A 21976-nucleotide genomic window follows, 5' to 3' on the forward strand; every position below is an offset into this window, starting at 1 on the left:
AATAATTATTAGAAATAAATATTAGAAATATTAGGAACATGTAGAAATATTTTTGAATGTAGGGATACTAGAGAAACAACAAGCATCAGACAATTCTGACATTATCTTATGCTCTCAATATATATCAATATGCCATCAACAACCCCCCAACATCAAAAATTCCAAAACATTGTCTTAGAAATCTTGTTGTATAATTGCAGTTACTGGTCAGCAGAGACCGTTTGTTTCCTCCCTGCAAGGCTTCTTGATACTTTTTGTAACAACTTTTGACTATTTTCCCTTATTAGCAGGAAGGGGAAAGAAAGATGTTAAAATGGAGAGAGTGATGGTACTATGCCCTGCCCCCAGCAGCATAGCTGTTGGCTATCAGTCATTAGCAGCATTCTCCTGTCAGGGAGAAATACGTGTTTGATGGAACACACATGACCAGAACCTTGCTAAGGGTACACACACTGATGGGCTCAGCTTAAATGTCAGTAACAGCCGTGTGCTCAAGGAAAGTACTTGAGCCCTTTCATCACAGTGAAAAGTGAAATGGTGAGCACTGTGCTTACTAGTTTAAAAACCTTTCAGAATGTTGATCAAAAAAATTTATTCCCAGGTGGTGTTAAGTAGGCTAAAGTCAAGTTTCTGTGCAAAGGGGTTTTCCTACAAATATATTTATTTGTATTTTTTTAACCTCTACAGTTATCTTGGATTATTTAAGGACTAACCTAGCCAGAAACTATGTTAGAGGGTCAAAAGGTTTCTGTTAAAATGTGCTTGACCTCTTGCTGTAGAGCCCTTCTGTCAGGCTGCTGTTCTTCTGTTAGCCTTATACAACGGTTTCCAGAGAAAAGAGGAGTTCATAATGCATTTTTCATCTGAGTGCTACCAACTCAGCAGACGGTAACTATTTCTGCTAGGGCTCTAACCATGCCATTAGGTTTAGCAATTTCTGGCAAATTTGACAAATTAAGGATCCAGTGTTGCAGAGCGATTGTTGCAGGAGCCAGCACAGCTCCTCCTTTCCCAGCAACATGCTTCTCAATGGGGGAGAAACTAATGGACGTTGTGCTGTTCTACAACCTTTACTTTTTACCCTCTTTTTCATGCTCTTCACTGAGTATTTTTGCTTTTGGTTAAAGGGAGTTTTCTCAACTCCTGCTCCTCTTTTGTGCCACCCCACTGACCTGTGCCCCCCTCAGGCATCTCCCTTTGCTACCAGCTGTTTAACATCGCTTTGGTTTCCATGTTGCTTCTCCTGTTCCCACGTCTATGCTCCCTTCAACAGCCATCTCCCTCTCTCTTACACACAAACCGAAGCAAATGAAGAACATTTGCTGCTCAGCATAGCTATGGGTGTTAATAAGCTGGGCTCTGACAGGATTCATCTTCTCTGTCTTGACACCTTTTGGATGGTGAGCAAGTTTTATTAGATATATGTATGATGTCTAGTACCATGACAACTGCTCTCAGTTTAGAAGTCCCAAAGTACTACTAAAATACAAATACATTTTTAATGTTTCTCTTATCTTGTATCATAGGAAAACCGCTCCTTAAAAATGCAAGAGTTTAAAGATTTGCAGAGTAAGCTATTCAGATTCACACAGGTGTATTATACATAAAAAACTGGGAAAAGTGTCTACAACCTGTCTTATGTTAGTGCTGTGACAGCAGCTAAAAGTCAGGTTGTTTTTTGTTTGTTTTAAAAATATTATTATTACTATTATTATTACTACTATTTACTTTGGTTCTGGTACAATTCCCTACATTAACTTTCAGTTAAATGGTTTTTGTTTTTAGCAATTTGTAACAGTGCTGGAGAGGCACTGAACTTATGGAGATCTGAGAAGCTAAACGTGTATCCTGCTTATACGGCTATACCTCGGGCTCACTGGCTTGCACAAGGAAAATTTCAGTGGAACAACCTGCCAGTCTTCTTAAGAAAGCATACACTTTGGTTTTATTTAGAAGCTGGACAAAGACATCTTTAACCAGAGAAGAAATTCTTATCTCATGTACATCTCTGTATTACCGATAGGGTAAAAATAAGTGTTGGGTTCTGTGCTTGCTTATGCTGGTATACGTATTTGGGCCAACTCCTTTGGGATAAACTGTAAAAAATCCTTTCATACAGTTCTGAAAAAATTGTAAAGACATCTGTTTTAATTTTGTGTAGCCAGGACAATGTGAAGAAGCAGAAAGCAGTGGGGTGAGACCCCCTGTATGGTCTAGGGGCTGTGTGCTCCCATGGCAGGACAGCTGTGATACTAACCTGACCTTGTGCCTGTTCTTCTGGCTGAAGCCATATCCTTCTACAAATGGAGTATTTTCAAAAAGCACTCAAACTGTCTGGCAGGTGAGGAAACATTTCTAGAGATGCCCGGGTACATCACCACAGTAAATGGAGCAGCTGAACAAGGTAGGAAGAAAGCAACCTCCTGGTCCGTGGGCAGGCTGGTGGGACTGTACTTGCCATTCCTCTGTTTTTTGCCACGCAAATGCTTCTCATCTTCACACTGTTGTGATACCATTATTGAATCAATTTGTTTGAAGAAGAAAATCTTAATGGTGGCAGAAGGGATGGCAGCAAGTGCTCTGCTGGTTGTGTGCTGTGTTTTTAAAGGTGAGTGGCTCCCATTGCTGTGCTGGCCAGTTGCTAGGCTGCCGTGGATTTCTGTGCTCCTTTCCCCAGCAAAAGGGACCTCGTGATGAGGTACAAGGTTGTAGTAGTGCCTTTTTAGTAACCTCATCCACTTCTTTCTGCTGACCAAGCAGACTGAGTAGGGGAGATGCTTTCAGGAGCAGTTGTTTTCTTTTCGGGATTCTCAGAAACATGTGCTGAAGCAATTAATAGATTATTTATCCTGCCAAATAAAACCTAATGTATTAACTTGAGGAAGAGTCACTGTTTAGTGAACCGTCAGGGCACACTGGGTAACTGAGGCTTTCTTAGGGATCAGCAGAATTTGTTGCCATGTTCACCTCGTTTATATCATCTTTGAACTCATGGCAAAACACATTTACTTAATGCTTCAGTAAAAATTATCTAGCAGAGCTCTTTCATGAGCTTTTCTTTTAACCCAGCTTTCCTTCAGCTGCCTCAACCAGCAGGAACTTTTATTCACATCTGAGATGTTATAGTAGCAACCAGCACTGCCAGTGGGGATCAGGCATTACAGCACTAAAGGGGGAGCAGATATGCAATAAGTCTTATTCTGTACCAGAAAGGTTAAGAAAAATATGCAACATGAGAGCAAACCAAGGCAGAACTGGGAAGGGGAGAACATGGCTGCTCAGACAAAGTACATGTTTTCCCCCTGTTCAACTTCATTTGCAGAGTCCACAATCTGTACTATCCATGATCCGGATAATTAGCATACAGCACCAGGGTGTAAATAAATGAAGTTTTCTCACTTCAGAATAAAATTGTCAGGATGCCATAATAACTGTTTATTAAACAGGTGCAGCAACAAGAAAGGTAATGATTTAATTTACCTCTTAGTTCAGTGGCTATGACAGGCATAGTACTCTCTGAAGCGAGTGTGAAGTCAAGGAGATGACATTTGTAGTGATCCTACTATGGAGAGGTTGGGCAGCCTATTTCTCTGTTGGTCAGGCATTTTTTATAATGTAGTTGGTTTTAGTTGCTTGTAACCTCCTTAAATATTTACTGTTCATGTGTATGTTGGGAGGCAGTGTTCTGTGAAAATAACAGCAAGTGATCATGTAACCAAAATACCTAATCTATGTTTGCTGAGCCTGATATGTCATCAAATTCTTCCCAAGTATGTTGACATACAGCCAAAGTGCTAACTAGGGTCTTAGACCAAATCTGAAGCTTGCCTGCAAGGTTGGACCAGGGATCAAGGCTGAGGTCCTAGGACCCAGCTATTGCTGTACATGCATTAAAATTAGTTAGGGCTCTGTATGTGGAAATTGTTGACGCCTCTGAAAGATTTTGTGTATATTTCTGCTTATTGAAGGCTTATCGTTATCCCTCCTTGCATTCCTGTAACTGCCTCCTCCACCCTGAATAATCAGAACTTGAAGAAGAAGTTGAACTTCATCACTTCAGAAGGGGCAGTGAAAAATACTCCTCAGATCCAAAGAAAGAACCCTTGCCTTGCCAAGACACTGCAAAAATGCTGTAGGGGTACATCTGAATTGTTCAGGATATCTCTGTAACATATCATGCTTATGCAAACTCAACCAAACAACATTACTTATGATTGGCAGGAAATCCTTGAGCAAAATAATTTGAACTTTATCCATGCCCCGTTAATTCAGGTGACTGTCATGGGTTCTTATGGGCTATCGAGGCATTTGAACACAACATATTATACTTGCAATAATAAAATAAATCCACTTTTGAGGCCCTTTGTGTTAGAGGCAAAGTGTGGTGCCCACATGGTGCAAAGCACTGGCATTTGCTCTGCTTGGTGACATTAATTTGACAGGATTATATAATTTTATTGCCAAATGGGGGTAGAATTTTTTTGTGCCATTCTGGCTTTCTGCTAGATTTGATGTCAGCTTTTTTTTTTCTGGCTAGGTTAGACACAGATATCCACAAAAGCATTGCATTTTGATTTCTATCTAATTAGACAGGAATGTGGTAGTGGTTTGCATTAAATTGTACTGCTTGATGATCTGATCATTCACTGATTGAGCAAGAAGAATCATGTAACCACTGTCTTAGCCATCAGAAAACTGGTTGAGCCAATATTTGCACATATTAAATATGACAATTGTTTAATTAATATTAGTTAAAAATAAAAAATCAATCATTAGTTCATGTCAGCTTACTCAAAATGTAACATAAATCCTGCAAAACTGTCTGTTGTCTGGCTGGATTCAACACATGAGATGTATGGTGTGCTCACAAATAAGCAGCACAAGTCCATGGATGGGCCTCCTGTATCACGTGCCCATCCTCTATCTCTTAACTGCAGGCATTTTCAGCCTCCCTCATAGATTTTGTGAATAATGCTATATTTGCCTACATACTTTTTTTTTTTCCTCAATTTGTCTGTGTTTGCATCAGAGAATTTGTTTCAGAACATAGTGGAAAGGGAAGGAGGGTGCAGGTACACATGGCACTGCTGTGTATTTGCCCTGAAGCAAATAGGTAAGGTCAAAAACTGAACTTTACCCTTCAAGCAAAATGTCACAAGGCTTGTGAAGAGGCCAGTAATGTCCTTGGGATCATGTGGGTACCTGCAGAAGCTGCTCAGAAAGCTCTGCCAGCTGCACCGGCATTTTTTGCTGTGTATTAGAAAGTTGTGTCAGAAAAGGCAAACTGTCCTGGTCTCCATTCCAGAGTTTTCATTGATCTTTTATGTACGCAAGCCCTGGCAATTGAATACCTCACAGATGAGGTTTGAAATTCTAAATCCATTTGCATCTCATGTGCTTTGTGTGTTTTTTCTAATCAGCTGTAGGAATGAGCATATAAAGACTGCACCCAGGTACAACCCTTTAAACTCACTTAGGAGCCTTTATGCATGAGATACCAGGCTTGGTCGCTGCTTATCTTGTAACCCCAGACACGAATTCCTGCTTGATACTTGTGAGTTTTTGTGCAGTCCCAACTGTAGCTATGTCAGATGTCCCATTTGACACGTGGCCTATTTATACAGAGTGAAGCATTTCCGTAATCAGGCAGAGTGGAGCACTGTGTATTTCTCCACAGAGCCATGGAATTGACAAGAAAAGCAGGTCATGAGAGATTTTATTTTTATCATATTTGAGCTCTCTTCTAGTTCATTAGTGTGGGTTATATTGTAATAGTACTTCATGCTGCAGTGAAGATCCCCATTGTACTAGACACTGTATAAACACATAGAATAACTCAGACTTTGCAAAGACCCTATAATACAATTTAACTTCTAATTTGACAGATGTTCATGACAATGGAGGAGAAGAGAGCAATAAAGACAGTATTAATACATGTTCTATTACTTATTGTGGGTATTGCTTTGGGCTCTGAATCATTAGAAAGCTTTATAAGTGTATTTACTTATAGATAAATATTAGGAAAGCCTATTATACAAGGAGAGAAAATAGGACAGTAATTTTTATTTCTAAATAGTATAGAGCATTTCTGGCCTAAAGTAAAATGTGTGATAGCTAACAGGTTGACTAGCACAGAAACACCAATAAGTGGTAATTGAGGAACATATGGAGACCTGGAACTGATATTTAATGTTAGCTTTTTTAGCTTGTAAAATTAGATGGTGGTATAATAAAGTTTTGGCATCTTTTGTGGATATTTTTATTCACTGGTGTTTTTCAAGGATACTCTTTCAAACATGTTTGCCTTAAATCCCTGCTCAAAAGCATTGACAGGCACATGTTTTGTGGTTCTCTTTGCTATTCACTTCCCGTGGTGGTTCAGGTGCTTCACACAACAGCACAGCCACTGGCTTTTGGAATGCAGCCATGTAGCTGCTTTCTTGAGTTGTGCTTTTGAGTAGCTCTGCAATTACTTACTTCTTACATGCTGTAGCAGGTAATGTTTCCTGGGAAGTCTGTGGTTCTTGACAGTGGGATGTTGCATATTCAGCATATTAGGTGACAAAGAAGTTTTTTGAGGTTTCTCTCCAAACAAAACTGAAAGTCATCCCAGAGAGTTTGCTTATGTCTTATGAATCTTTGATTCACCCAGAGGCTAGCTGCCTGCTGGTGATGGCAAAAGCATGGTCTGAGAGCCAGCACCGCATGTCCCTGTCCTGAGCGAAGCGGGGTGTCTCAGGTCCCTCGGACTAGCCCTGCTGTGCAGTCACTGGCGCAGAAGGGACTAAAGGCTGTTGGTCCCATGCTGCTGGTGACGCCCACACCATCAGCAAAACTACTCCAAGACACAAGATTCAGTCACTCAGTGTCATTTGGTCTCCTGCAGTGCCCTGCAGCACTCAGTGTGCATTTAGAACAACACGTCATGGGCTGGATGCAGGCACTCCTTTGATTTGAGTGGATTGAAGAGGGGGACAGGCTGGTTCTAACCTTCAATGAATTGTCCATGCTCAGAATATGAAGTCACCATGTTCCACCTGATTACAGACTTCATCTAAGTTTTGACTTGTGAGAACAATGAGGTAATTTCATCATCAGATCTGCTCTGATTTCACAGTGAATATTCCCTTTTCATACAGAGGTGAAAACCATGTTCCCTCAGACGAAAATTTTACACTAAATTGTGTACACGGAAGAGTTGCTACTTTGAGTCAAGACTGCAGCTGAAAATATAATTCCGATCAGGGACTGGTGTTAGCGAGGGGAGACCACTGAATGTAAATGAGCTTCAGTGACTAGCACCAGTAAAGTGTGTGACTTACATGTATGTACTGTGACATTTGTGGGGGAAAAGGGTATCATGTGCTAAGATGTAATTGCCAGCCAAATTACCCTGAAATAAATGATACCAGACATGGGGCCAAATTCTGATGGCATTCTGGCTTCCAACAAATTGTCATTGGCTGCATTTGAAACAAACCCTCACTTTTATGCAATAAAGCTGAAGCAGTATGTCCTAGCCCAGCCATGCAGGTTACAGCACATGTGATGTCCACTGATTCCTTCTCTGCCTGTTTTTTTTCTCTCTCTCTCTTCAGATGGCTGGTGACCCATGTACCAGACAGCCCAGGCTCTGCGAGCCAGACAGATTTGGCCTCTGCCACTGAGGCGAGAAGGAGGGAGGAATCGCCCCAGCCCGCACCATGGCCTTGCCCCGGCACGCCGAGCCCCCTGATGGAGGCTGGGGGTGGATGATTGTTGCTGGCTGCTTTCTTGTCACTATCTGTACCAGGGCTGTGACGAGGTAAAGGGGCTGCTTCTTGTCTTTCGGACCTGTTTGCAGTGTTACTTCACTTTTTAAATTTTTTTTTTTTTTTTTCCTTAGGAAGAGGATTTGGGATCTCCCCTGATATCCCACAGTTGCAGAGATTATTCTGGCTAACTACAACCCTCTCTGTTGCTAAATTTTTAAAGGCTTCCTGAAATCTCTAAGGCTGGAGGGGGGACGGCTGAGGGATTATGAGCCCTCTGTTTATAGTCTCGTGTCCTTTGACAGCTGCTCTGTCTCTCAACACCCTCTCCTTGATTCTTCACAGAATCAAAGCCTCAGACAAGCAGTGTTACATCAGGCTACGGTGGTTTAGTCAGGGAGAAAAGAATCATGTAGAGTTTCCTCACGTCTGCCATGTCCCTTTGGCCCCACAGCTGTGCACATTTTTGCCAGTCCCAGTGGATTTGCTTTGCTCCCAAGTCTACCTGAGAAACCTGTAAATACCACCCCTGCTCCTACTGCAAGCATTTCAGGTACCATTCTTACTGAGGTCTATTCTATGCCCTAGAGAGGAGGCCCCTCTCGTATCTGAAATATGCAGAAAGTATTTTCTCAAAAATAGAACAGGAACAGACTGCTGCCTTGCATAAACATAATGTATGCATCTGGAGTGAAATGATTTCCACAGCTGCTGTTGGGTGACTTTGATGTCAACTGGAAGCAGAGGAGCCTGGTGTGTGCAAACATGGACATTTGAACTATATTAAGCAGAGAAATAAAATCACCCTGGTAAGTGAGGAACAGTGAGACAGTGTCTTGTTGAACAGTTAGTATAGTGTAAGTACAGTGTGTTCTACCTAAATTTTATATTTCTTTTAAAATAAAGCTGCCAGATTTGAGGGATCTGAAATCTAGGCTCTTTGAGTCAAGAGCATTAAAAGAGGCATAGAAACATTGATATGGTGTTAGTCTATGCATGCAAATGTACCAATTCCATAATAACAGTAGAGATTTTCTAGTGGATTTAATTCCTTTTTCATGTGTGAAATGTGTTATCTCAAAGAAATCATCTAATGGCTGGCACATATCTAGAGTATATACAAGAATGAAGTGTGTACAAGAAAATAAGCTGAAGAAAGTGGTTGTTCATTAATTTGCAGGAGGAAAAAAGAAAAGGGATCTCTTGCTGATCCAGAAACCAGAATGAAACTATGCAGCCTTTTAATCCATTCCCCTGCAGAGACAGGTAGAACAGTAACACTCGTTAAGCAAAGCAAAATAACCTCTCATAGAAACATTTTAATAAACTGTTGGAAGTTTGATGGGCTCCTGCTGTGTTTTGATTCTTTGTTCATGAGGAGTTGCTTTTCACTTGCTTTGCACTTGTGCACCTATGAACACATAACTATAGTTGGGGTTGGCACTATAGGTAATACGCTGGCCCTGCCCTGCCAGTTTGTGCAGATGTGAATGCCACCATTATCAAACAACCACATCAGTGAAGAACTGGGGAGTTGTGGCTTTGTGTACCAGGAAAGTCACACCGTGATGTGGACTATAAGTTGCTGGTGAAAATTACAACTTCTATTTCATTTCAGTTAAAAATAATATTAATTATAAAAATCTAGCAGCAGATACCACAGTAAGAAATGTGGTATTATAATGTTCATAATCTCTCTGGAGTAGTTATGAGTCTGAATTAGGTTCTGCATCAGGCTAATCTCCTAATCCCCCTGTTGGGATAATAGTTGGACACCAATTTGTGATTTATTCATTGCCAGTGCAAAGCAAGGATTCTTCTCTGGTTGAATCACCCTAGCCTAGGTTCTTTACAGAGCATACTGCTGGAATTATTCAACTTGCAAACATCATTTCATGTCTTGTCCCTTGTGCATTAAGGTAACCCTCAATTTCCAATATCCCTTAGAAACTGCCTAAAAATTTCTACATCTCATTGGGATTTAGTCAAGCCACAGATTAGATTTTCCTGGGAGCTGGAGAGGACCTTGAAGTGGATACTCCTTGTACCTGAGGAGTGAGACTGGTGTTTTCTGTGAGGCAAATATCCCGTGTTCAACAGAATGGTGCTCATGTTTTCTTTCCTAGGTGCATCTCCATTTTTTTTGTGGAGTTCCAGGCATACTTTGGGCAGGATTATGCCAGAACAGCTTGGATCCACTCCATTGTCGACTGTGCTACGATGCTCTGTGGTGTGTATTATCCTTTGAAGATGAACATGGCTGCTTTTTCTTGAGCTCCATCTGGTTTTACCATGTTCACAAGTTGCTGGAGTTAGCTGGGAAAGATAGGTACCGTGAATTCTCTGGGGTATGGTATATCCAAGCTGCTTCCCTCAGCATAGTTGTGCAGGAAGGGAGTATCTTCATACTATTGCAAAGAAACAGAACTTTGATTTGTCAAATGGTTTAAGTTTTCAGAAATGTAATTTAGTTGAGGTCTAGTTGGACAAGTTGTGTTTGAGAGCTACTAACTGAGCACTTGTTTCTTTTGCTTTTTGATTGGAATCATATATGAGACTTACCACAGGATGTACATCTTGCCTTTGGATCAAGTCACAGTTATCCTCTTTTTACCAAACTTGTATGTATACAAATAGTCTTTTTCTTTAAAAGAAAATTCAGTGTTGCTAAAAAATGGCATGCATTGATGCAGTACTTGTACAGAATTTCTCATGAGTTTACTTTAAAACTGTACCGTGAGGTGAAAATCCATGCCCTAATCCTTTGGAAGAGGGTTAATCCATGAGAATTGCTATGAGGACACAGGGATGCAGCTGGAATGAGACATTGCAATTCTCCTATGTCAGCCAGCTTATATCTTAGGGGAAAAAGAAAAATAAGGATAACCTTGCCCTGGCATTGCAGGTAACAGAGAGGGAGAGAACTGGTGATGACATCCCATGGTGGAGGCAGGGTGATCTGGGAGCCATCAACATTGGAGAAGTACAGGAGACGTAGCAGTCCCAGAGATGGTCCAAAAGATGCGAGACTTCTCCTGTTTGTGTCTGATGCAGAACCCATAAGGCCAGGGAGGAGTGAGGAAGGATGCCTGAAGTTACTGAGGGCTGAAGTGCAAGTTCGAGGTGGCGGAAGGTCTCAGTGTTGTAAGCATGGAGTAATGAACAGTGTGAGCTGTCACTGTGGCCTCTCTTGACCCCCAAAACTGCAGAGTAGCTGTGTTCCCTAATGACTTTGATCTACTAAAATGGCTGCTGAGAAAGGTACTGTAAATTTCAGTTTTATCCTGACTTTCAGGAAAACAATTTTTAAAAGTTTTTTGGAGCTTACACCATTGTGATAGAAGAGGGATGTTGGAAGACCGCTCTGTGTAGCTGTGATCACTGTTTTCTCCTGCTTGCCTACTGCTTTCTTTTCCTTCATGACCATTGCAATTAACTGTGTGTGAGGACCTGCCATTAACTACCAGCTTTATTTATTTCTTTGAAGCACCGCTTGGGAGTTTAATCAGTAATCATGTATCCTGCCAAGTTGGCATCATGCTAGGAGGGCTGCTTGCATCTGCTGGACTAATTTTGAGTTCATTCGCCACCAGCCTGGAACATCTCTACTTATCATTAGGAGTCCTTACAGGTAGGAGGCATTCAGCCCCTTTGTTCCTGCCAGGAAAGCAACATGGGAATGTTAAAAATTATGGTACTTCCTCTCAAGAGGGATGATCTCTTCTCCACGTCATATTGCCAGCACACCATTACATATAGATACTCAGACCTGTTTCTGTCATTGTAAAAGAGAGGCTTTGGCTGGCCCTTTGAGGGCTCCAGCGCTCAGCGAGTCTCATACAGCCCAAATGCCACATGCTGCAAAAGCAACTCTTTAACTTCTGTTAGAGAGAGGGCTATCGTTAGAGTTCAGAAATTATGGGAGGTCAGGAAGGACTGCTGTTGCTGGTGATACACAAGAAGGTTTCCTTTTTTTGACTCTGATTTGGGAGGAGTTTTTTTAGAGTAGGAGTTCTAGACTGCCCCAAAATATTTGTGTGTCAAAACAAAAAGTCTAAATCAAAACATAAGAGTAAGTGGGCAGAGGAGTGCTGGATGAAAAGCTGGTACCTCAACTGTGCACCTTATTTTTGCATGCATTCCATTCCATCTGAAAAGCAAACAAATTGTTGATTGGTAGTTTTGAGGTAGCAGCTCCTACATCTGAATTCAGGTATGGTAGTAACAAATATCTTTTCTCTGTCCTATCTCCTTGTGTTTGGTGTGCACAGAGAAACTCGAGAGGTGCCCATGGTTACACTGACATTCCTCCCTTATTAAAACTGACGTGGTAGCCACGGTGATATAAGCCCTTGCACTTGGTCCCCTGTTGTTTAGTAACAAGTTGGTGGAATTACTGCAGTTCACATGCTGCCAACAGCTTATTTGTTTAAAAAAAAAAAGTAAATCCTTATTGTAGTGCGTGTCGCTCCTGTATTACAATGTTAATCTTTGACAAACGTGTTCATAACAGATAAAAAGGCTTCTTGTAACTTGTGGGACTGTGTCACATACCACGCTAATGCCACCGAGGCTTCCTTAGCAAGAACCGCTGTGAATACTGAAGTGGAAAAGCGGTTGCACTTTGTACATGGAGTTGTAAAGAGCCAATTCTACAAGCAGTGAACTTCTAGTCTGTGGGGACTGATTAATGGAAAGGTGAACTGTTGGTAAAGGCTGGAGGTGGGAGCATAACTGGTGAAGGTCTATAACCATAAAAGCTGCAGGACTTGAAACTGTGAAGAGTGAAGCAGAGGTGAGGTGAGAAAGGAGGCAATAAGTAACAGAATTCCTTCTAAGAGATATGAAAATGTCTTCAGCCCCAAACTTTTCATCTCCACTTTTCACAGGACATTTATTGCCTTTTTTGGAACCTGTTTCTTACTGCCAACTCACTGAAAAATAAATGGGATGTGCACCAAACAGAGGATCGTTTTCACAGCTCTCGAGTGATGATATCTAGCTCAGGGCTGTTCCTCTGGCTCTGCTGCCCACACAGGTCCAACCCCAGCTCTCTGCCCTGCTCCTTCCTCCGCCTCCTTGAGAGGTGCCAGAACAGGCACCCACCATCCCACATCCCTCTAATCCGCTTATCCCGTCCCAGCAGGCTCTGTGCTCGCCTGGCACAGTGCGGCCTTTGAAGAGGATGTGGCAAGCTGGTTACGGCACCGTGTGATTATCTCCTATTGGCAAGTTCTGCCAAAGGCACTGGGGACTGTTTTAACCTCGATGCAGAACACACTTCAAAACCCTAGTCAGGAATTAATTTCTGCAGCTGATTCAGAAATATATGTTTTACTGTTAGGGCAAGCATTTGGTGATTAAAATCTGCTCTCTGGTTCTGCAGCAGAGATCACAATCTTTTGGACATAGCTTTATTTTCTAAGGATTTTCCCCTGCTCTTTACCTGTAGGCATGGATTTTAAATGGTCAGGATGCCAAGCAGCTGTTGTGTGGAGTTTGTTTAGCTGACTAAAAAAGGTTTATTGTAGAATATTAGTAACAGAGACAGACTCTTTGTAATGTGTTTCAGAGACCTGAAAATTAATGTTCAGGGTTGCAACAGACTGGAACGCAAAGTGGTGCCTCATCAGGACAATGTGTCCAGTGCCAGCATCTGTGCAGACCCTGGGGCAAGACCTCATCTTGCATTCAGGAGAACTGACACACCATTTCTCTGGTGTTTATTGATCGTCCTTGTTCTTTTTATTAAGTGAAGCCCATCACTTCTTTCTGAGCCTTGTTATCATGGATTAATGATGACCTGTTAGATTTGTCAAGTCAGTGATCCTGACCATGGAAGAATGGAGTCATCCTGCTTTCTCTTCACACTGTGACTGGGCTGCGTGATACAGCATCAGAAAAAGCTTCCTATTCATTTGTGCTAATGAAAGTGGGTTTTGTGGTTTAATTTAGTTTGTTCCATGTGTTGTGCTTAGTATTAAGCCATCTGCACTGTGCTTTCTCTTCTAGGACTTGGGTTTGCACTCTGTTATTCTCCAGCCATCGCGATGGTGGGCAAATATTTCAACAAAAGAAAAGCGCTGGCGTATGGAATAGCCATGTCAGGAAGTGGAATTGGTACCTTCATCCTGGCCCCCGTGGTCCAGCTCTTAATCGAGCAGTTCTCCTGGCGTGGAGCTTTACTCATCTTGGGAGGTTTTGTTTTAAACCTCTGCGTCTGTGGTGCCTTGATGCGACCTATTGCTCTTAAGGAAGACCATAAAACCACTCCTGAGTTTCTCGAACAGGATTATGTCCCCAGAGCACAGAAAGGAGACTTAAAACAAGTGTCTATCTGTTCACCTTTAATCAAAGCATGGTCTCGTGAATGTTTATGCTACTGTTCCTGGAAGGAATATGACTTTTTACTGATGCCAGGTTTTATGGTGCTGGCAGTGTCCATTTTATTTATGGCATATGGCTGTAGCCCTCTCTTTGTCTACCTAGTGCCTTATGCTCTGAGTGTTGGAGTGAGTCATCACCAGGCTGCCTTCCTCATGTCCATACTTGGTGTCATAGACATCATTGGTAATGTCACCTTTGGATGGCTAACAGACAGAAGGTAATGGCTTACTGCTAAGCAAGCATAAACTTTAACTGCTGGGAGGCTGCGTGCAAATGAGGTGTAACACATGAAAGTTAACATTATGGAGTTCTTCTGTAGCATGTGTAACTTTAAAAACCAACCAACAAACAAAACAAAAACCCCACAAAGTCTAACTTTCAGAAATGGTTACTATTTAATGTATGTCTCTCCTGAGTTTGTTCAATTCTGCTGGTTTGTTTGTGGGTTTTTTTGTTTTGTTTTACCTGAAGAAATTGTTCATGCAAAGCTTTTGCATTTGACAGTGGTAATATAACTCCCTGTCTGAGCTATGTTGAGCGTGATCCTCTGTACATATTTCCTAGAGGATCTCACTCTACTTCCTCTGCCTTTCCATCTCTTTTGTGCTGCTGAGGAGGCACGGAAGTCATGGAAAAGGATCAGGAGTCTTGCCCAACACTGTCAGGCATATAGCCAGAAAGACTGACCTAAAATTCTTATACATTTTCCAATATGCAAGAACTCACCATCCTTTGCTAACTCAGCTCACTCCAAACATTTGTGTACAGCATCTGTAACATCAGTAGAGACTGGCTAAATTAAGACGGACACATTATTTGTGCTTATTCAGTTTGTGGGAAAAATCAATTATTGGTTTTGTGGGGCAGGGAGAAAGGGAGTTTGCCATCTTGCTTAGCTCACACTGACTCCAGTGTTTAAGGGCTGATGTGAGGGATGACAACTAAGAGAGGCATAATACTGGGAGCACCTTGCTGGGCTGGGATGTAAAGCCCGATGGAATATTGCTTTGAACATTGAAACTTCAGAGGGCTGCAAAATCCTGGCAGCAGAGTGGGTCCCCTCACTAGGGACAGCCCAAAGAATCTGGCAGGCAGCATGGGCTGCTGCTTGCGAGATGTTTCTGCAGCTGTAGGTGGGCAGCTTTCCTTATCTGGGCTTGTCAGTGTTGAGCTTTTTATCTTGAAGACTGAGTAAGAAAATTGACTTAATTTTGAACTATATGAGAGAGAGAGAGAGACTGAAGTGCTACATGCCAGGGCATAGAAACTGAGGTACTGTGAACAATGATAATATTCTTCTTTTCTGTTTTGAAATTTTCAGGTGTCTGAAGAAGCATCGGCACTTTTGCTACCTCTTTGCTGTGGGGATGGATGGCCTCTGCTGTCTTTTCCTGCCAATTCTTCAAAACTTCCCCTTGCTTGTGCCTTTTTCATTTACTTTTGGCTACTTTGATGGAGCCTACGTAACACTGATCCCTGTTGTGACAGCAGACGTAGTGGGAACTTCTTCCTTATCATCAGCACTGGGTGTCGTGTATTTTCTCCATGCCATACCATATCTAGTGAGCCCACCTGTTGCAGGTCAGTTCATAAAATGACTTTCTTATAATCTTATCACTACTTTAGATTTACCTATTGCTGTGATGTAGAAGGAGAGGAAGGACAGTAGATGCATACTGACTGTGGAGGTAGCTGCTGGGCAGGGATATAACACACCTAGACCTTCATAAGACTCTAGATCCCACTTAAGCCCTGTGTTGATGGAATGATTTCTACTTATAGAGCAAGCTGAAATTTAAAAAATAAACCAGAATGGAAATGGGTTTCTAAGAGCTGTTATATCACCAGTTCATGTAGTACAGAAATTGCAAGTGGTTGGAACAACAGATTTCACTGTGAATTTACACAGTTTTGAAAATGTAACCTAGAGAGTGTTTCATTCCAAGAGTTTGTTTTTGGGGGTTGTGTGTGTGTTTGGCTGGTTGAGTTGGGTTTTGTTTGGTTGGTTTTTTTTGTGTGGAGGGCTTTTCATCTCCAGAGTGCTTTGAACAGGTAGGCATGTCAGCTTTACTACTGTTTGGTCACAAGCTCATCACTGTAATATCTAACCACCATTCTCCCTATTGGTTTCATTACAGTGAAGGAAGAATGAGAGCTCTACTCCTGTTATTCTTTAGAAAGAACCTGACATGATTTTAAAAACTGTGAAAGGACAGAGATCTTTTTTCAAACAGACATGTATATAAATATCTTGCATATTTTGTCTACCTTCACATCAATTCCTAATTAATCTCTGCTTCTGAGTGTTTTAATTTAATTTTCCATAGCAAAAATTATTACAAAATGGAATTATTTTAAGTGATGCATGAGCCTATGGCATAGCTCACTAGATGTTTCTTTATGAAGATCTCATGCACACAATATTTAACCCTATGGTTCTCTAAGCATGTCTAAAGACTGACAGCTAAATCCATGCAGTTGAAAGATGTTTATTTAGTATTGTGGTGAAGGCTGCTGTGCCTTTTCTCATGTGTTTGACCTATAACCAAAAGCCCATAAAAACCTTATCTGCCTGCTGAAGACAAATCTCTCCCTGCCCCAGGAGATAAAATTATAGTGACGGTGATGTAAACCTGTATTGTTTGATTTTATTTTTATGTGATAAATCCATAAGTTTATAAAACTGTTGATCACATGATTAGTAAATTATTAGAATTCTGCTGGGCCTTTAAAAACCCATGGTTTTTTTTCCTACAGGCTGGCTTGTGGACACAACTGGCAGCTATACTGCATCATTCCTCCTGTGTGGATTTTCTATGATATTTAGTTCAACGTTATTGTGTTTTGCAAGGCTAGCAAAGAAAATCAAAAGAAGGCATTTGCAGTCACTCACTAATGATACTGGCACCAAACAGCACATCTGGACAAATGGAGCAATAGCTTATTCTGTCACAGCAGAATTAGACCAAAAGGATGTTGAATTTTTGGCTGTGGATACAAACAGCTACAGCAACAGATGACAAGTGCTTTCAAGATTTAATACTACACAGCTGTGACTGAGATGGAGGTGGCTCTATAGGGTTATGCTGTTAAAGATATTCCTCTTGTGAAATAAGGCATCTCTCAGTTAGATTTTTCTGTCATGGTTTAGTTGACTAAAATCTATATACAGCAACAGTAATACTAAGTTAATGCAGTAACAGAAGAAAGCTAAACTGAAAATAGTTTTTAGAGACAGATGTTCACAGATTTATTTGAAATGCAGTATGTCATCTCCACATGTAATCTCAGAGATGATAGTTGACTATAAATCAAAAGAAAACTACAAAGTAGTCAGTGAGCAAAACAGAACAATAAAGTTAAAATTATTTCAAAAATTAATATTAATGAAATAAGCTTTTTGGTGTTCTGGTCTATTGTGTTTCAATGGACTAATCACGCACAACACTAAAAAAACCTCCACATCTATCAGTCCACGATTTGCAAATAACTGTTTCAAGTGCCAAAGCCTTTTTTTTTTTTTTTTTTTTTTTTAGAAAATGTGGCAGAAAACTGTGATCTATGATGAAAGTACCTCTGGAGCAGCTTTAAGTTTTACAGTGTGTCTGAATTTTGTACATATGTTGCAATTTCATTTCAAATATGCTTTTAGACCTACCTTTCCTCAAACCCCCTAGAGCAACATTTTGAGATTGTTGCTGCTTTTTTTCCTGGATATCTTTGAAGCTTGAATTTCTAAACGTTGACCTTCTAGGTACAATCCTCCAGCAGATCCTTGTCTCAGAGGGTAGAGGAGGTCCTGTGGCTGCTCTACTGTCTGAAGAGGAGTAAATTTGTGCCATTAGACTAGGCACATGGATAGGCAAACTTGCTTTAGTTACATTAAATTGGAAGAAGTCCAAAGGCAGCCCAAGAGACCAGAGGAGATGCTTGTGTTTTTCCAAAAATGAGGAACATACTCCAGCTGGCTGCTTCATAGGAGCTAGGGACCGAATTCAGTTCATGTGGTAAATTACTGATGTCATGAACGAATAAATAATGGAATGTTTCTACCTTTCCAGAGTGAAATCGTTGTCAGCAAGAGCAGAAGTTCACATTGCACAATGCAAATAATTTCTGTGTTTTGATACTGTATGAAGCTGCATTCTGTTCATTACCAAATTGATCAGTGTCCAAATAATTTTCACCAATGCTGAACTACTAGTTTTGTTAATCATCTGCAGTGAATTCAATGGTTTCTCATGGTGTCCTATTCCACTCTGTGCCTCAGAAGGGAAAGCAACACAGGCTGACATTCACAAATTTGATTTAGATCGAGAGTAAAACCATAAGGGTACAATCTATTTTTCCGTATATATCAATAGTATGTGTATCAAGTAGTTCTATTATTCATGCATATTTCAAATCTAACATATTAAAGTAATTTTTCTTCAGTTGTCTGTGCTCAAACAAAGCATTTCTCGCTGTCATGCTTCAGAAGCATGGTCGCAATCACTAGCATGATCTACATGGACAGATCACAGAACAACAGATGAGAATGCAAAAATTGCTTCAAACTAATAACATAAACATTTTTCAGCTCTGTGTGGCAACTGAGTCCTGGGCCCTAATTCTGTTTAACATGCATTCATAAAAAATTAATTATGAGTATTTCTTAATGAGTTAGGAAAAATATGCACATTTGGGGGAAATAAAAGGTTGCTTTATTAATTAGTAGTGTTGAAGAAGTTTTAGATCTTACTGCAAAAGTTTCATATCAAAAAGTAGGGAATCATGTGGTCTATAAAGAAGATAAGCTGTTTCAACAAGCTATAAATTACTGCTGTCATTTTACTTTACAAACATTGAATTACCATTTTTTTTTATCACATCATGACATGTCAGCAGTTGTTCATGGTAGAACTGCGTATGTTAAAAGCCCGTTGGAATAATACCATATGTATTTTTATCCTAGTAAATAATACCATGTAATACATTGTTAATTTTTTTTTTTTAATTTCAATATATTCTTTCATAGGCTTTTCTGTTTTGTGATTAACTTAAAATTAAGGCATTATTTATTGTTTTAAATATCTAATTCAGCAGAAAACATTCAAATGGTTTTAACCACAGATGTTTTGTGGAAAATGGTACAAGTATTTCTGGATTTTTTGACACTGTTTCTGCTCTGACTCGTCAATAGACGTAAGTTTATGTGCCAGAATGATGCTTTCTGTGCATAAAACACACTGTGAAATACCAGTGCTGACATGAATCTCTGCATTAAGAAACAAAGACAGAAGGAAGCATAACAAGAAATAACCTGTGAGTGGAAGAAATGGGAATACAATCCAGGTTTGTGAAGCCTCATGCCCAACTTCTGCCTGCTGGCCTACACAACCCAAACTGAACAGCTCATTTTCATCCTGCCACGTGAAATGTTTCAGGTGGCACATTATAGAATTCTCTGGATTATACTATTTAAAAAATATATATCTATTGTATCTGCAATTTTTTTTTTAAGATTATAATATTCATGCTGTTCTCCATAGGGGCTATTTCCTGGCATGGCATGGTGCAGCTGTAGGCAGAGATACCTGGGCTAGCTGTGGACAATTTCCCCAGCTCCCACCTTATGGTCCCACCAGCCCTGGTAAGCACTGATGGATACAGGAATGAATGGACCACTGCATCACTGAGCCTGGCTGGCTTCCCAGGACAGTGTGGTCTGACTTGGCTAGGGTAACATATGTCTGAGACACAAACAGAAGGATCCTGCCTCAGATGAATCCTGCCTGGGATAATGCTCTGTTCTGTGCAGTGAATGGGAATTCAGTCGAAGTGAAGCTGCTTACAGCTGCTGAAGTTATCCTACATATTTCTATTCTGTGAGGTTTGAAATGGGGAAATCATCATTCTTTTTAAGTTGCTTAGGTTTTAGTGATAATTTTTATCAGATCAGCCTTGGAACATTTAATAAATTATACCTTGAAAATTTGTGTGAAAGCAGCATTGAAAAACTCAAGTACCTTCTGTTGAAAAATAACCCTGTTTTTGGAAAGGAAAGATTGAGCCTTAAACATTTTTTGCCAGCTTGGATGATCATTTATCTCCTGAAAAAAAAAAAAAAAAGTTTGTCTGTGCTGCTATATGGTGAATATATTTTATATTGCCATGAGAATTCCCTGTTTGTTTTCTCAACTGTTACAAATCTATGTGAGAAGGAAAAGCTTCTTTAAGTTAAGCTGTAACAGTACTTCATGTACAGCATAACAAAGTCCTTAGTCAGGATCACCTCAATAAATAATACCTTCTTCTGAGTCACTGTTCTGTGGTATTCCAGCTGAGTTTCCTTAATAATTTAGAAGGTGCTTTTGATCCATAAATGAATAGTTCCTGAAGGGTTATCTTCACTCTTTTTTCTCCCTGCATCCCTAGTGTAGGCTCCACTGATGTGTTCATACTTGGGTGTCAATTGAGAGGTGCTTAGCTTCTGTGTGGTTCTGGTTTTACCCATTGGAACTGGACACTGCAAAATCTGGGTTTTGTTTTCTCTGCTTCCTGAGGCTCACGCTCAGCCCCTTCCCTACGTTGACAGGCCAGGCAATACAGCAGCACCACCGTGTGGGAAATAACATTTCTACTAATTCACAAGACACTAGGCAAGAAATAGAAGTCAATGTATGCACAGAGCACCCCTGGGACTACTGCGGTCCAGCACAGTCCTCCAGAGTCCAAAGAAAGTAAGGCACATGAACTGGATTTCTTGTGTCACTGCACCTCACCATCAATTTCCTTACTGTGGAGAACATTGAACCACTTTGAGCTAAAAGTTCAGGCTCATCTTTTTCCCAAAATACTTAATTGCTGCTTCTTATTTCTGCAAGGTTCATTTTTCAGGAGAGAGGCAGGAGAGACCCTGGTGGCAGTGTGTGGAGGGGAGCATGGATGTGCCACCACGGCTCTGGGAACTCACACCACCTCTTCCTCATTCCTCCCTGCTGCCTGCTGTGCCTTCGGGAGGGTTTGGATGGAAACAATGCTGATTTTAGAAGCCTCAAGACTGAGAAAGGCAGTGAGGTCACTTAATGTACCCTTTTGTTCACATAGCTGAGCACACCACCATAGGTAGTCACCAGTTCCTCACTTCAACCCTGCTATTGTTCCTACCAGCTTTCAGGAGCAGCATGTCGGTCCTGCTCACACTCCTTCCTCTTCTCCGCCCTCCCTGCTCTGTTCCTAGGTAGGACCACCTTTGTTTGTAAGAGATAAGCTGGCAGGTGGCTGGAAAACAAGGATGGTTTGTGCCTCAGCCCTTAGGAAGATGTGATTGTAGTACATGCACTGTTAAACTCCTGATCACTTTCTCTTGTATTACGGAACATCCTTTCAGCGAGAGCTGAGAGGGGAGAGGTTTCTTGATGTTTCACTATCTGGCATCATATTTTGCACTCCTTCAGGCTGTAACAGTGTCTGTACAAGGGACTGCTGTTGCAGGGGCAGGAATGCTCCAGGATGGCTGGAAACAAAAGTGCACATCCTTCCTGATGGGCTCTGTCACCAGTTTGCTTCATCCTACACTGCTGACTAAGGCTTAGAAATGTTTTGGAAGTACAGCATTAGTTTTCCCTGAGAACCATGTTCTATTATACCAAGGTACAATATAATGGAATTAAGCTGCCCTGTTGTAAAGAATACTCTTTTTCAGTTTCATATCTGAAGACAATAATATCCTCCACCGGTTCACTCTGTCCTTTCAGACCTTTCTTTCATTCACATAGGCTCTGTGGACACCCTCCCCTTTGCTCTAGGTGCGCTCTGCCTTCCGTGTCCAGTTCTGCACATTTCTTGTTTTTTCT

At 41.0% G+C, this 21976-nt stretch overlaps 1 protein-coding gene across 15 annotated transcripts in view; it reads left to right on the forward strand.

The window, feature by feature from the left end:
* The window catches only part of SLC16A12 (solute carrier family 16 member 12), a 37784-nt gene extending 17347 nt beyond the window's left edge, over positions 1-20437 (forward strand). For 6 of the 15 annotated variants that reach the window (XM_065843939.2, XM_065843940.2, XM_071811931.1 and 3 more), the window contains 6 exons: positions 7599-7804; positions 9878-9981; positions 11239-11382; positions 13764-14355; positions 15460-15719; positions 16896-20301. In XM_065843939.2, coding sequence (XP_065700011.1) covers positions 7704-7804; positions 9878-9981; positions 11239-11382; positions 13764-14355; positions 15460-15719; positions 16896-17158 — 1464 coding nt within the window. In that variant the 5' untranslated portion in view covers positions 7599-7703 and the 3' untranslated portion in view covers positions 17159-20301. The other 9 variants (XM_071811933.1, XM_071811932.1, XM_071811934.1 and 6 more) reach the window with 9 other exon arrangements.
* The last annotated feature ends 1539 nt before the right edge of the window (positions 20438-21976 follow it).

Source organism: Patagioenas fasciata, chromosome 8 (genome assembly GCF_037038585.1).
Source record: "Patagioenas fasciata isolate bPatFas1 chromosome 8, bPatFas1.hap1, whole genome shotgun sequence".
Taxonomy (NCBI): Eukaryota; Metazoa; Chordata; class Aves; order Columbiformes; family Columbidae; genus Patagioenas; species Patagioenas fasciata.